The sequence below is a fragment of the Porcisia hertigi genome, chromosome 27, assembly GCF_017918235.1.
Source record: "Porcisia hertigi strain C119 chromosome 27, whole genome shotgun sequence".
In the NCBI taxonomy this organism is placed as follows: domain Eukaryota; phylum Euglenozoa; class Kinetoplastea; order Trypanosomatida; family Trypanosomatidae; genus Porcisia; species Porcisia hertigi.
The window spans coordinates 356,171-369,060 of NC_090586.1; the positions used below are offsets into that span (position 1 = coordinate 356,171).

Consider the following 12,890-nt stretch of genomic DNA (forward strand, 5'->3'; position numbering starts at 1 on the left):
AACGGTGCTTCAAAAGGACGCCGGCGCGCACGGAAACATATACCAAGTATACACCCACGGGTGGGAGAGGATGGGGGGGAGGGGGGCGGGGGAGCCCAGATACGGACACCTACAGGGGGGGGGGTGTCAGTAATAGTCAACTGGGGTTCTGCGTTTGTGTTCACGACGTTTTTTCTCTGAAGAAACAACACAACTTGTATATCCTTTTTACGTATGTCGAGGCTGGATCGATTTGTGGCATGTTGTACGCCTCCCCCTCCTCCTTCCCCCCCCCTCCCCCTTCACACACGCACGCATTGTCCGCCGGTGCCAACCCACGTACGCTATGCCAGGTGCGACTGTGTCGCTGGCGGCACTTCCTCTGTGGCGAACTTCGGCGCACTGACTTCCACCGCTAGCCATGTGAGCCCCAGCATGACACCTGTTGTCACCCTTTGATCTTTCCGGCATGTTGTCTGCTCTCCAGCGTCATAGTCGCTACCACCATTTTTGTGTTTTCCTCACCTGTCCAACGAAATTCCTCCTTCGCCGTACAACGACAACAACTGCAGTCGCTTTTACTCTCATCGGATCCACACGCTGAAGCGTGTTGCGACCACCACCACCACCACCACCATCACCACCCCCCTCCCTTGTTTCTCTCCTATCTACAACTTTTCGTCTGACTTGCAAACGTGTGCACCAGTGCGGCTGTTCGGAGTGGTTTTTTTTTTTTTGCACAAATAGCGTAGCGCTCACCCGAGGTGTCGTCTTATCGGTATTGCAAAAGAGGGAAAAAGCTGGTCTCATCGCGGTACTTTGCTCCACCTATCAATGTCGTCGCATAGCCTCTCTCAGGCCGAGATGCCTGCTCAGCTTCCCCCTGTCATCGACTCAGCTCGTGCGCAGTACCCATTCTGCATCGTGTGGTCGCCAATCCCAATCTTGTCGTGGTTTCTGCCTTTTGTCGGCCACGTTGGGGTGTGCGACAGCCATGGCCACATTTATGACTTTCAAGGGTCATACCGCATTGGGCAAGACCGCATGCTGTTCGGTAATCCAGTCAAGTACTGGGATCTCTCACGCTACTACATCCCGTCCTTCTATACACCCAATTTGTACGACTCAGCAGAGAGGGGAGAGGCAGTGAGGCGCGAGGTGGCAGCGTACGACAAGGCCGTTGCATCCACCGTCACCCATTTTCAACAATGTGAAACCTATAACTTTTTCACAAACAATTGTCATGCGCTGGCGGCAGCATCGATGAACCAGCAGTGCCTCAAGAAGAGGAAAATGGGTACAGTTAGCATCGCAATCGGGATGATGCTGCATGGTCGTTACATCAGCCTCGGTCACTTCATGAAGGCACACCTGCCGTTTATTTTGCTGATCGCCGTCGTCTTTATCCTGCTCCTCGGATTCCTGTAAAACGGTCTATTCGGTCCCCCCTTTGAATTGGGTCGTGAAGAAGCGGACATTCATTAGGGAAGGCTACAAAAAAAAAACAGAACTATCACTACAACAAGAAAATGGTAAAAGGAGGAGGGGGGGCCCACTTTTCCACAGTGACCGCCCTTTAGCTTTCGTCCCTCTTCACCCTTTCTCTCTTCCGTGGATGTGCTCTGCTTTGCTGCCCATTGGCGAGCACGTGATTTTTTTTTCTTTGCTGAACTCGAAACAAACGATTTCGGTCGCCAAAGATGAGATCACAGAGCAAAGGGCCAAAGCAGCCCCTTGCGACTCCCCCTGTTCTCCGCTACGATCCCCAATGACCCTCCACTACTTATCCTTTCGATAAAACACCCATCCAGCATTACCGTTACTGAGTACACCCACCAACCTGTGTGTGTTTGAAGCCTTCGTGAGAGCACACCTGCGCTGCCATGCGAACGAACCCCAACCTTTTATCGAGCCCACCTCCCCCTCCACGACTTCAGCGATCTTCCCTGGGTGTGAGGGTCAGCCATCCCTCTCGGTGCCTGTGTAAAATTTCGCTAGAATCAGCTCTTCGTCTCGCGAGACCCTTCGCTTCTGTGTGTGTGTGTGTGTGCGTGTGTGTGTTTGTACGTGTGTGTGTGTGTGTGTGTGTGGCGCGAGCGGCGTGCACGTGATGAATACTATTCACATAGTTTCCTGTCAGTCCGAACAGTGCATGAGGTCACAACATCTCCCAACTTAGTCCACGCTGACGCTATGCTGCCGCGCGGGGTGTGTTGGGGTGGGGCAGAGGGCGCGTCTGCGCGGGGCCCTGCCTGGGCGAGCGAGGGGTGGTTGGAGGTGAGGAGCGGTTCATGTGGGGGGGGGCCGCGGCTGGCCGGGCCATTGCCTCGTTGAGGCCGCGCGCGTGGATGCGCGACGCCCCCGCGCGGCGTTTAAAATTCATTGGGGTCAGTTTCGTGGAAACGGTCAGCGAAAAAGAATCAAATATCCCAGGAAGCGTCCTTGCGGCACAAGGGCACATCAATCTCGATTACCGCTGCTTCGCCGCACAACACACAGTCCTGTTGTGCGAGCTGGCGAACGTCGCTGGCCCCGTGGAGGACGTGCGGTGCAATGCCCTCGTCTGCCAGGAAGGTCTCTACGCCGCCCATGGACCGGATCCGCGACACGGCGCATGCCTCGTGCAGGACATGACCACAGTTGGGGTACACAAAATATGGCGTGCTGCTATGTAGCAGAGTTCGATGGCAAAGCGGACAGCACTGGGTCGCCGTGATGTATCCGCAGCGCTGGCATGCCTGTTGCAAGTCCTTTTTCACGTCCTCTGAAGTGTGGTACACCTCGTCAAGGGCACGGCTAAGCTGCTGTTTCTGCTCCGCATAGGCGTCGAAGTATTCGCAGATGGCGTCTCGAAAGTCTTCTATAAGATTCACGTCGTCAATCTTGCGGAGGACATCCTCAGTGTTGAGAACGCCGCCGGATTCTTGCACGACTGCCAGGGCCGCGGCGACGTTGTGGCTGGCGAGCGCGTGCTCCGCTGTTCGCATCCACAGATGCCGCAGCTCGTCTTTGCTTACCTTTCCAAGAAGTCCACGCAGCGTGTCCTCGGCGGCGACAAGGCCGTGCAGCGTGTCGCTCTGGACGTCGGATTTGCTGCTGCCCTGCTCGTCAGGCGTATAAAGGGCGGTGGTGACGGCCTCACGGTAAAGATGCATGTGCTTGTATAGGGCCACGGCAGCAGTGGTGCAACGATGCTCGAGGCACGTGCGCAGTGCGTACCCCGTGTCGAAGAAGAGTGATGTATTGATCAAGTCGTCGAGCCGCACGGCATCCTGCGTCTGTGCAAGTAGGCGTATGTAGTAGTTATGCACAGTACTCGAGGGGCAGCCATATCGGTGAATACACTGGTCTAGCAGCACCACCACCTGGTGCTCTGTGTTGCCAGCCACCTCGTTCATTGAGACATCGTAGCGCACAAACGACGGCATGAGTCGCTCCATTTGAAGGGGAAGCACTCGGCCGGCCCTCGCCTCCTTGGACAGAGCACGGAGCAGTGCTGTCACCAGGGCCACGGGCCGATGCTGCATGAGTACCGGCGTGAACTCGTACCACGGCTGCAGAAGTGCGACAGAGCCGTGACACGTGCCGAGTGCCTTGACGGCCTCGTCGAACTGTTGCTGAGCGATGTGGTAGGCGACGGCGTAGCGGGTGTGCTGCATTGCCTTGGCGAACATCAAGGCACACTCGTGGCGACCCTGCTCCTCCAGCAGGCGCACCACCAGCTCATAGACCGCTTTTTCCTTCAGGAAGCTATTGCATCGCCCCAGTGTGCTAAGGAGGAACTCATGAAGCTCTGCTTCAGCAGCGGACGCCTCAGCCCTGCGCGCGATCTGGTCGAGCTTGGCGAGCACGAGAATTACAAACATACTCGTTAGCTGTGGCGCCCAGTTGTCGAGCGAGGGGAGATGCAGCAACAGAAATTGAAGCCGTGCCTCCACAAAGGCGGTGCGCACGTTCGTGTTGCGGTACGTTGTCAGCAGTGCGTAGATGTCCTCGAACCAGTCGCACTTGGCGAATTGATCAATGGCGTGGCGGGTGGCGCCGCAGTCGAGGAAAAACTGACCGCAGTGAAACAGGCAGAGGTTGCGCTGAGTGTTTGAGTAGAAGGCAAGGCGGCACGCCGCATCCATGTAGCGCTTGCGCACCGCCAAAGACCCCTGCGTGCCGCGTCCGCGCTCGAGAAAGAGCCGCCACTGCTGGTGTGGCTCGTCTTCAATTAGCAGCTCCCACAGGTGTGTGCGACTGAAGAGAAAAAACCGGCGCGCTTCGGCGTCGTGGATGACGCCGCACAGATCGGTGGACGGCGGTGGCGATTCCCGGAACGGGTCGAAACGGATTCGCTGCACCACCTCAACAGGCAATGGTGGTGCAGTGCGCTCCGCACACCCGATGTCGGCAGGGCTGCGCCAGGACAATCCCGGAGGCTGATGCAAGACGAGGCACCGTTGAGGGTACAACACAATCATGTGGAATGCAGTCGGGACCACTGCGATAGGGGCGACTGCCGGTGGCAGCGTGGCCCTGTTCAATTCAAATCCAGCGGGGTCAGTGCCATCGGTGACTTTCGCAAGTGAGAAGGACTGCTCATTCACACGTGCCCCTTCCTCATTCACCGAAGTAGACGACGTCGCAGAAGCCGGCGGAGTGCGGAAGATCAGCCGCTCGTTTTCGTCTACCATGTCCGCAGTGACGTCTCGATAAAAGAGCCCATGAACAATGCCCACGGTGCTGTTCCATATGTATGACTGCGGTGTGGCGTCGTGCGAACCACGGTAGAGTTGCACACGTCCGTTTGCCTCCGGCGCTGAGGCGGAGCCTGCGTACAGGGGCACGGTCTGTGTGCGCAGCCTCACAGTACCGCACATGAGGGCGTCGAACAGAGAAGCCGGGGCGGTGATGCTGCAGCTGTGTGCCTCGTGCAGATTGATGGCCGTGGAAACAAGTAGAACGCAACCGCCTGTCTCCATCACCGCGAATGCGATGGAACGAATGGGGAAAAGAGAGGCTCCTGGGGACGGCAGCGACCACGCCAGCTCCGCTCGTATCTTCAGCCGGCTCGGATTACTAGCGGTGGCGCATAGGTGAAGAGCAAAAATGGCACCCCCCTTGTTCACTCCTACCAAGCAGCTCCACTCCACCGGGCTCGTTGTTGAGGATCCTTGCATTTTGGGTGCAAGCACCGCATGGGCACCCAGTGTGTCCGCGACACCTTCGGCCACTGCCCCGTAGTAGTCCTGTGGGAGCCATCCCACACACTCACCGACGATGACCTCCTGCGACCCATGCGCAGAGGCACTGCGAACGTCGGTCGATTGTAGCTGAGTGGTGGCACACATGCGTGTGTCGAACGTGTTCTGCACGGTGATTTCACCGTCAGAGGCAGTTGCCACAATGTACGTGCCTTGGGGATGCACAAAAACCTTGTATGGGTTGCGCACGAGTGTGCGGATGAGCACGCGGTCCTCTTCCACATCGTGTGCCTCCAGACGTCCATTCCGGCGCAGCACAGCCAAGATACCGCCCTGGCAGTCGACATCTTCGATAAAATATTGGCTATCGGAAAGAGGGTGGGTGACGAGCTCAAAGCGCGGCGCCACGGGGTCGTGCAAAGCGTCGACGTGGCTTCGGCTATCACGTGGGGCCGCCTGCGCCATTGCCGTCGGCACTTTTCACTGTCTGTGCTGCGAAGTGTTCTAAGGGGGTCAACTGGACCTGTGCGGAAAAAAAGGTGACGCCGAGCCAGGCTCTAGTAGCTGCGCTCGTGAGGACGCGAGGGGCACGTACTGCCGTCACCGCTGGTAGGCTAGAAGGTCAGACCTTGGCGGCGATGATACTCAGTGGCAAAAGCACTGCTGCAGGGAAGGGTGCACCCGCATCCACACACCGGTACTGAGCGGCGAAGCCGATGTGCACAATGGCACAGTAAAAGAAGAAGAAGAGATGGGCAAACCGGTGTGAGAGTCGCTCATGCGATGGCTTGATATTGTGAGCATCACTGACGCCTCTCTACCAAGAAGACCGGGACTGCGCCGCTTGTTTCCTGGGCCACTCCTACACAAGAGAGATGCAAAACAAGTGGGTCGCACACAGCTTGGTGACATGGTTGCCGCCCTTTTCCTTCAAAAAGGATCTCTTCGCTTGTGGAGCGACAAATGGGATTTGGGAGTGGAAACGGCGACAGGGAAACCAACAAAACGTCTTGCGGTGGGCGTTCTTCTTCACCACGCTGGAGGCGTTCCGACGACAGGGAAAACGCGAGTGCAGAAACTACAAAAAGAGCCGCGCATTCGAGTAGGACACAAATCCACGAGCGATGACCACCATTACTGGCGAATACTCATCGTGCGGATTCTCAGAAGCGCGTAGGAGAACCGGAGGGCGACCCTCCCCCCCCCTCTGCATGCGCCTCAGCACCAAAAGCGTACAAAAAATTGAAACGTGTAGCCTGTGAAAACATGATAAACTGCATCACACTACGGCATACCTGCATCCATTATAGTAAACTGGGTACAGGAGCAGCATCCATATACAAGTCTGCGTTCTCAACATCCCTGTCATCATCTCCTCAGAATAGCACACACACACACACCTGAGCACACCCCACGCGGCAGCATAGCGTCAGCGTGGACTGAGTTGGGAGATGTTGTGGCCTCATGCAGTGTTCGGACTGACAGGAAACTATGTGAATAGTATTCATCACGTGCACGCCGCTCGCGCAGCACCCAGGCGCGGGAAGGGAGGTGGGGCACCGAGGGGGCAGTGGCAGCGTACCCCCTCTGGCACAACAGGACAAGGACTGCAGTGCGATGGGTCACGCACACCAGTCCAAGGGTGTTGTGCGGCGGGTCAGGAGGAAGAAGCGCTGCAACAGGATACCTCAGGTGGAGGCAGGCGTACAAACACCGGCATAGACGACACGGCACTGCAACGCCACAAGCCACCACATGCCTCCGCTCAGTCCTATTCTCTCTTGCACTTTCGGGCGGGTTCTGTCACTGATCAGTGTAAAGACAGGCGCCAGACAGGTCAAGATGAACTCGCGGCCCTCTCGCGGATGTACACCCACCTCATCACACCCCACGCGGCAGCATAGCGTCAGTGTGAGCTGAGTTGAGAAATGTTGTGACCTCATGCACTGTTCGGACTGACAGGAAACTATGTGAATAGTATTCATCACGTGCACGCCGCTCGCGCAGCACCCAGGCGCGGGAAGGGAGGTGGGGCACCGAGGGGACACCGAGGGAACAGAGATGCCACCGGCGCAGCACTCAGTCATACCGTATCTGGGGGAGTTGATGCTCCTACTCGCTCACTAGTGCAGGGCGACAGGACTCAATGCACCCCTTGCTAAGCGTGGCAACGTGCAGCATGCAGCAGCGCATACAGCCGCGGTGGTGGCTCAGACCTGTTGAGTTTTGTTTTGGCTCGAAATGTGCGCTCATCGCCTCGCTCGCGCACAACAGTGATTGTTTCTCCATCAGGACCACCGCGCACTCGCGTCCCGCGAGTGGACACGCACGCACGCTCAACACACACACACACACACACACACACAAACACCGCGCGCGCACACACCAAGCATGTCAGCCGAAAGGTGATTTGTATGTGTATCTTCTCATGCGCCCGTCAAACTGTTTGGACCAACATAGATGTGTACATCATTCAGCAGCACATGCACGCGCACCAAACACGCAAACCCCTACACCATCCTCACAATTGCGCCCGAAAAACGCGCACACACTTGAACACACCCCACGCGGCAGCATAGCGTCAGTGTGAGCTGAGTTGAGAAATGTTGTGACCTCATGCAGTGTTCGGACTGACAGGAAACTATGTGAATAGTATTCATCACGTGCACGCCGCTCGCGCAGCACCCAGGCGCGGGAAGGGAGGTGGGGCACCGAGGGGGCAGTGGCAGTGTACCCTCTGGCACAACAGGACAAGGACTCCAGTGCGATGGGTCACGCACCAGTCCAAGGGTGTTGTGCGGCGGGTCAGGAAGAAGAAGCGCTGCAACAGGATACCTCAGGTGGAGGCAGGCGTACAAACACCGGCATAGACGACACGGCACTGCAACGCCACAAGCCACCACATGCCTCCGCTCAGTCCTATTCTCTCTTGCACTTTCGGGCGGGTTCTGTCACTGATCAGTGTAAAGACAGGCGCCAGACAGGTCAAGATGAACTCGCGGCCCTCTCGCGGATGTACACCCACCTCATCACACCCCACGCGGCAGCATAGCGTCAGTGTGAGCTGAGTTGAGAAATGTTGTGACCTCATGCAGTGTTCGGACTGACAGGAAACTATGTGAATAGTATTCATCACGTGCACGCCGCTCGCGCAGCACCCAGGCGCGGGAAGGGAGGTGGGGCACCGAGGGGCAGTGGCAGTGTACCCTCTGGCACAACAGGACAAGGACTCCAGTGCGATGGGTCACGCACCAGTCCAAGGGTGTTGTGCGGCGGGTCAGGAAGAAGAAGCGCTGCAACAGGATACCTCAGGTGGAGGCAGGCGTACAAACACCGGCATAGACGACACGGCACTGCAACGCCACAAGCCACCACATGCCTCCGCTCAGTCCTATTCTCTCTTGCACTTTCGGGCGGGTTCTGTCACTGATCAGTGTAAAGACAGGCGCCAGACAGGTCAAGATGAACTCGCGGCCCTCTCGCGGATGTACACCCACCTCATCACACCCCACGCGGCAGCATAGCGTCAGTGTGAGCTGAGTTGAGAAATGTTGTGACCTCATGCAGTGTTCGGACTGACAGGAAACTATGTGAATAGTATTCATCACGTGCACGCCGCTCGCGCAGCACCCAGGCGCGGGAAGGGAGGTGGGGCACCGAGGGGACACCGAGGGAACAGAGATGCCACCGGCGCAGCACTCAGTCATACCGTATCTGGGGGAGTTGATGCTCCTACTCGCTCACTAGTGCAGGGCGGCAGGACTCAATGCACCCCTTGCTAAGCGTGGCAACGTGCAGCATGCAGCAGCGCATACAGCCGCGGTGGTGGCTCAGACCTGTTGAGTTTTGTTTTGGCTCGAAATGTGCGCTCATCGCCTCGCTCGCGCACAACAGTGATTGTTTCTCCATCAGGACCACCGCGCACTCGCGTCCCGCGAGTGGACACGCACGCACGCTCAACACACACACACACACACACACACACAAACACCGCGCGCGCACACACCAAGCATGTCAGCCGAAAGGTGATTTGTATGTGTATCTTCTCATGCGCCCGTCAAACTGTTTGGACCAACATAGATGTGTACATCATTCAGCAGCACATGCACGCGCACCAAACACGCAAACCCCCTACACCACCCTCACAATTGCGCCCGAAAAACGCGCACACACTTGAACACACCCCACGCGGCAGCATAGCGTCAGTGTGAGCTGAGTTGAGAAATGTTGTGACCTCATGCAGTGTTCGGACTGACAGGAAACTATGTGAATAGTATTCATCACGTGCACGCCGCTCGCGCAGCACCCAGGCGCGGGAAGGGAGGTGGGGCACCGAGGGGGCAGTGGCAGTGTACCCTCTGGCACAACAGGACAAGGACTCCAGTGCGATGGGTCACGCACCAGTCCAAGGGTGTTGTGCGGCGGGTCAGGAGGAAGAAGCGCTGCAACAGGATACCTCAGGTGGAGGCAGGCGTACAAACACCGGCATAGACGACACGGCACTGCAACGCCACAAGCCACCACATGCCTCCGCTCAGTCCTATTCTCTCTTGCACTTTCGGGCGGGTTCTGTCACTGATCAGTGTAAAGACAGGCGCCAGACAGGTCAAGATGAACTCGCGGCCCTCTCGCGGATGTACACCCACCTCATCACACCCCACGCGGCAGCATAGCGTCAGTGTGAGCTGAGTTGAGAAATGTTGTGACCTCATGCAGTGTTCGGACTGACAGGAAACTATGTGAATAGTATTCATCACGTGCACGCCGCTCGCGCAGCACCCAGGCGCGGGAAGGGAGGTGGGGCACCGAGGGGCAGTGGCAGTGTACCCTCTGGCACAACAGGACAAGGACTCCAGTGCGATGGGTCACGCACCAGTCCAAGGGTGTTGTGCGGCGGGTCAGGAAGAAGAAGCGCTGCAACAGGATACCTCAGGTGGAGGCAGGCGTACAAACACCGGCATAGACGACACGGCACTGCAACGCCACAAGCCACCACATGCCTCCGCTCAGTCCTATTCTCTCTTGCACTTTCGGGCGGGTTCTGTCACTGATCAGTGTAAAGACAGGCGCCAGACAGGTCAAGATGAACTCGCGGCCCTCTCGCGGATGTACACCCACCTCATCACACCCCACGCGGCAGCATAGCGTCAGTGTGAGCTGAGTTGAGAAATGTTGTGACCTCATGCAGTGTTCGGACTGACAGGAAACTATGTGAATAGTATTCATCACGTGCACGCCGCTCGCGCAGCACCCAGGCGCGGGAAGGGAGGTGGGGCACCGAGGGGACACCGAGGGAACAGAGATGCCACCGGCGCAGCACTCAGTCATACCGTATCTGGGGGAGTTGATGCTCCTACTCGCTCACTAGTGCAGGGCGGCAGGACTCAATGCACCCCTTGCTAAGCGTGGCAACGTGCAGCATGCAGCAGCGCATACAGCCGCGGTGGTGGCTCAGACCTGTTGAGTTTTGTTTTGGCTCGAAATGTGCGCTCATCGCCTCGCTCGCGCACAACAGTGATTGTTTCTCCATCAGGACCACCGCGCACTCGCGTCCCGCGAGTGGACACGCACGCACGCTCAACACACACACACACACACACACACACAAACACCGCGCGCGCACACACCAAGCATGTCAGCCGAAAGGTGATTTGTATGTGTATCTTCTCATGCGCCCGTCAAACTGTTTGGACCAACATAGATGTGTACATCATTCAGCAGCACATGCACGCGCACCAAACACGCAAACCCCCTACACCACCCTCACAATTGCGCCCGAAAAACGCGCACACACTTGAACACACCCCACGCGGCAGCATAGCGTCAGTGTGAGCTGAGTTGAGAAATGTTGTGACCTCATGCAGTGTTCGGACTGACAGGAAACTATGTGAATAGTATTCATCACGTGCACGCCGCTCGCGCAGCACCCAGGCGCGGGAAGGGAGGTGGGGCACCGAGGGGGCAGTGGCAGTGTACCCTCTGGCACAACAGGACAAGGACTCCAGTGCGATGGGTCACGCACCAGTCCAAGGGTGTTGTGCGGCGGGTCAGGAGGAAGAAGCGCTGCAACAGGATACCTCAGGTGGAGGCAGGCGTACAAACACCGGCATAGACGACACGGCACTGCAACGCCACAAGCCACCACATGCCTCCGCTCAGTCCTATTCTCTCTTGCACTTTCGGGCGGGTTCTGTCACTGATCAGTGTAAAGACAGGCGCCAGACAGGTCAAGATGAACTCGCGGCCCTCTCGCGGATGTACACCCACCTCATCACACCCCACGCGGCAGCATAGCGTCAGTGTGAGCTGAGTTGAGAAATGTTGTGACCTCATGCAGTGTTCGGACTGACAGGAAACTATGTGAATAGTATTCATCACGTGCACGCCGCTCGCGCAGCACCCAGGCGCGGGAAGGGAGGTGGGGCACCGAGGGGGCAGTGGCAGTGTACCCTCTGGCACAACAGGACAAGGACTCCAGTGCGATGGGTCACGCACCAGTCCAAGGGTGTTGTGCGGCGGGTCAGGAAGAAGAAGCGCTGCAACAGGATACCTCAGGTGGAGGCAGGCGTACAAACACCGGCATAGACGACACGGCACTGCAACGCCACAAGCCACCACATGCCTCCGCTCAGTCCTATTCTCTCTTGCACTTTCGGGCGGGTTCTGTCACTGATCAGTGTAAAGACAGGCGCCAGACAGGTCAAGATGAACTCGCGGCCCTCTCGCGGATGTACACCCACCTCATCACACCCCACGCGGCAGCATAGCGTCAGTGTGAGCTGAGTTGAGAAATGTTGTGACCTCATGCAGTGTTCGGACTGACAGGAAACTATGTGAATAGTATTCATCACGTGCACGCCGCTCGCGCAGCACCCAGGCGCGGGAAGGGAGGTGGGGCACCGAGGGGACACCGAGGGAACAGAGATGCCACCGGCGCAGCACTCAGTCATACCGTATCTGGGGGAGTTGATGCTCCTACTCGCTCACTAGTGCAGGGCGGCAGGACTCAATGCACCCCTTGCTAAGCGTGGCAACGTGCAGCATGCAGCAGCGCATACAGCCGCGGTGGTGGCTCAGACCTGTTGAGTTTTGTTTTGGCTCGAAATGTGCGCTCATCGCCTCGCTCGCGCACAACAGTGATTGTTTCTCCATCAGGACCACCGCGCACTCGCGTCCCGCGAGTGGACACGCACGCACGCTCAACACACACACACACACACACACACAAACACCGCGCGCGCACACACCAAGCATGTCAGCCGAAAGGTGATTTGTATGTGTATCTTCTCATGCGCCCGTCAAACTGTTTGGACCAACATAGATGTGTACATCATTCAGCAGCACATGCACGCGCACCAAACACGCAAACCCCCTACACCACCCTCACAATTGCGCCCGAAAAACGCGCACACACTTGAACACACCCCACGCGGCAGCATAGCGTCAGTGTGAGCTGAGTTGAGAAATGTTGTGACCTCATGCAGTGTTCGGACTGACAGGAAACTATGTGAATAGTATTCATCACGTGCACGCCGCTCGCGCAGCACCCAGGCGCGGGAAGGGAGGTGGGGCACCGAGGGGGCAGTGGCAGTGTACCCTCTGGCACAACAGGACAAGGACTCCAGTGCGATGGGTCACGCACCAGTCCAAGGGTGTTGTGCGGCGGGTCAGGAAGAAGAAGCGCTGCAACAGGATACCTCAGGTGGAGGCAGGCGTACAAAC

General features: G+C 57.6%; 6 protein-coding genes across 6 annotated transcripts; 1 reads left to right on the forward strand and 5 right to left on the reverse strand.

The window, feature by feature from the left end:
- Nucleotides 1-813: 813 nt before the first annotated feature.
- On the forward strand, nt 814-1,407 carry JKF63_03253 (uncharacterized protein; the record flags this gene model as incomplete). Its single annotated transcript, XM_067899273.1, has 1 exon — nt 814-1,407. The coding sequence occupies one exon, from the start codon at nt 814-816 to the stop codon at nt 1,405-1,407; it is 594 nt and encodes a 197-aa protein (XP_067756063.1).
- A 992-nt stretch (nt 1,408-2,399) lies between these two features.
- JKF63_03254 (uncharacterized protein) lies at nt 2,400-5,633 on the reverse strand (the record flags this gene model as incomplete). The annotated part of the gene is made up of 1 exon (XM_067899274.1): nt 2,400-5,633. The coding sequence occupies one exon, from the start codon at nt 5,631-5,633 to the stop codon at nt 2,400-2,402; it is 3,234 nt and encodes a 1,077-aa protein (XP_067756064.1).
- A 1,223-nt stretch (nt 5,634-6,856) lies between these two features.
- Nucleotides 6,857-7,153, reverse strand: JKF63_03255 (uncharacterized protein; the record flags this gene model as incomplete). Its single annotated transcript, XM_067899275.1, has 1 exon — nt 6,857-7,153. The coding sequence occupies one exon, from the start codon at nt 7,151-7,153 to the stop codon at nt 6,857-6,859; it is 297 nt and encodes a 98-aa protein (XP_067756065.1).
- Nucleotides 7,154-8,004: 851 nt separating this feature from the next.
- JKF63_03257 (uncharacterized protein) lies at nt 8,005-8,301 on the reverse strand (the record flags this gene model as incomplete). Its single annotated transcript, XM_067899276.1, has 1 exon — nt 8,005-8,301. The coding sequence occupies one exon, from the start codon at nt 8,299-8,301 to the stop codon at nt 8,005-8,007; it is 297 nt and encodes a 98-aa protein (XP_067756066.1).
- A 175-nt stretch (nt 8,302-8,476) lies between these two features.
- On the reverse strand, nt 8,477-8,773 carry JKF63_03258 (uncharacterized protein; the record flags this gene model as incomplete). Its single annotated transcript, XM_067899277.1, has 1 exon — nt 8,477-8,773. The coding sequence occupies one exon, from the start codon at nt 8,771-8,773 to the stop codon at nt 8,477-8,479; it is 297 nt and encodes a 98-aa protein (XP_067756067.1).
- Nucleotides 8,774-9,625: 852 nt separating this feature from the next.
- On the reverse strand, nt 9,626-9,922 carry JKF63_03260 (uncharacterized protein; the record flags this gene model as incomplete). The annotated part of the gene is made up of 1 exon (XM_067899278.1): nt 9,626-9,922. One exon carries the CDS (start codon nt 9,920-9,922, stop codon nt 9,626-9,628), a length of 297 nt encoding a protein of 98 aa, XP_067756068.1.
- Nucleotides 9,923-12,890: the final 2,968 nt, after the last annotated feature.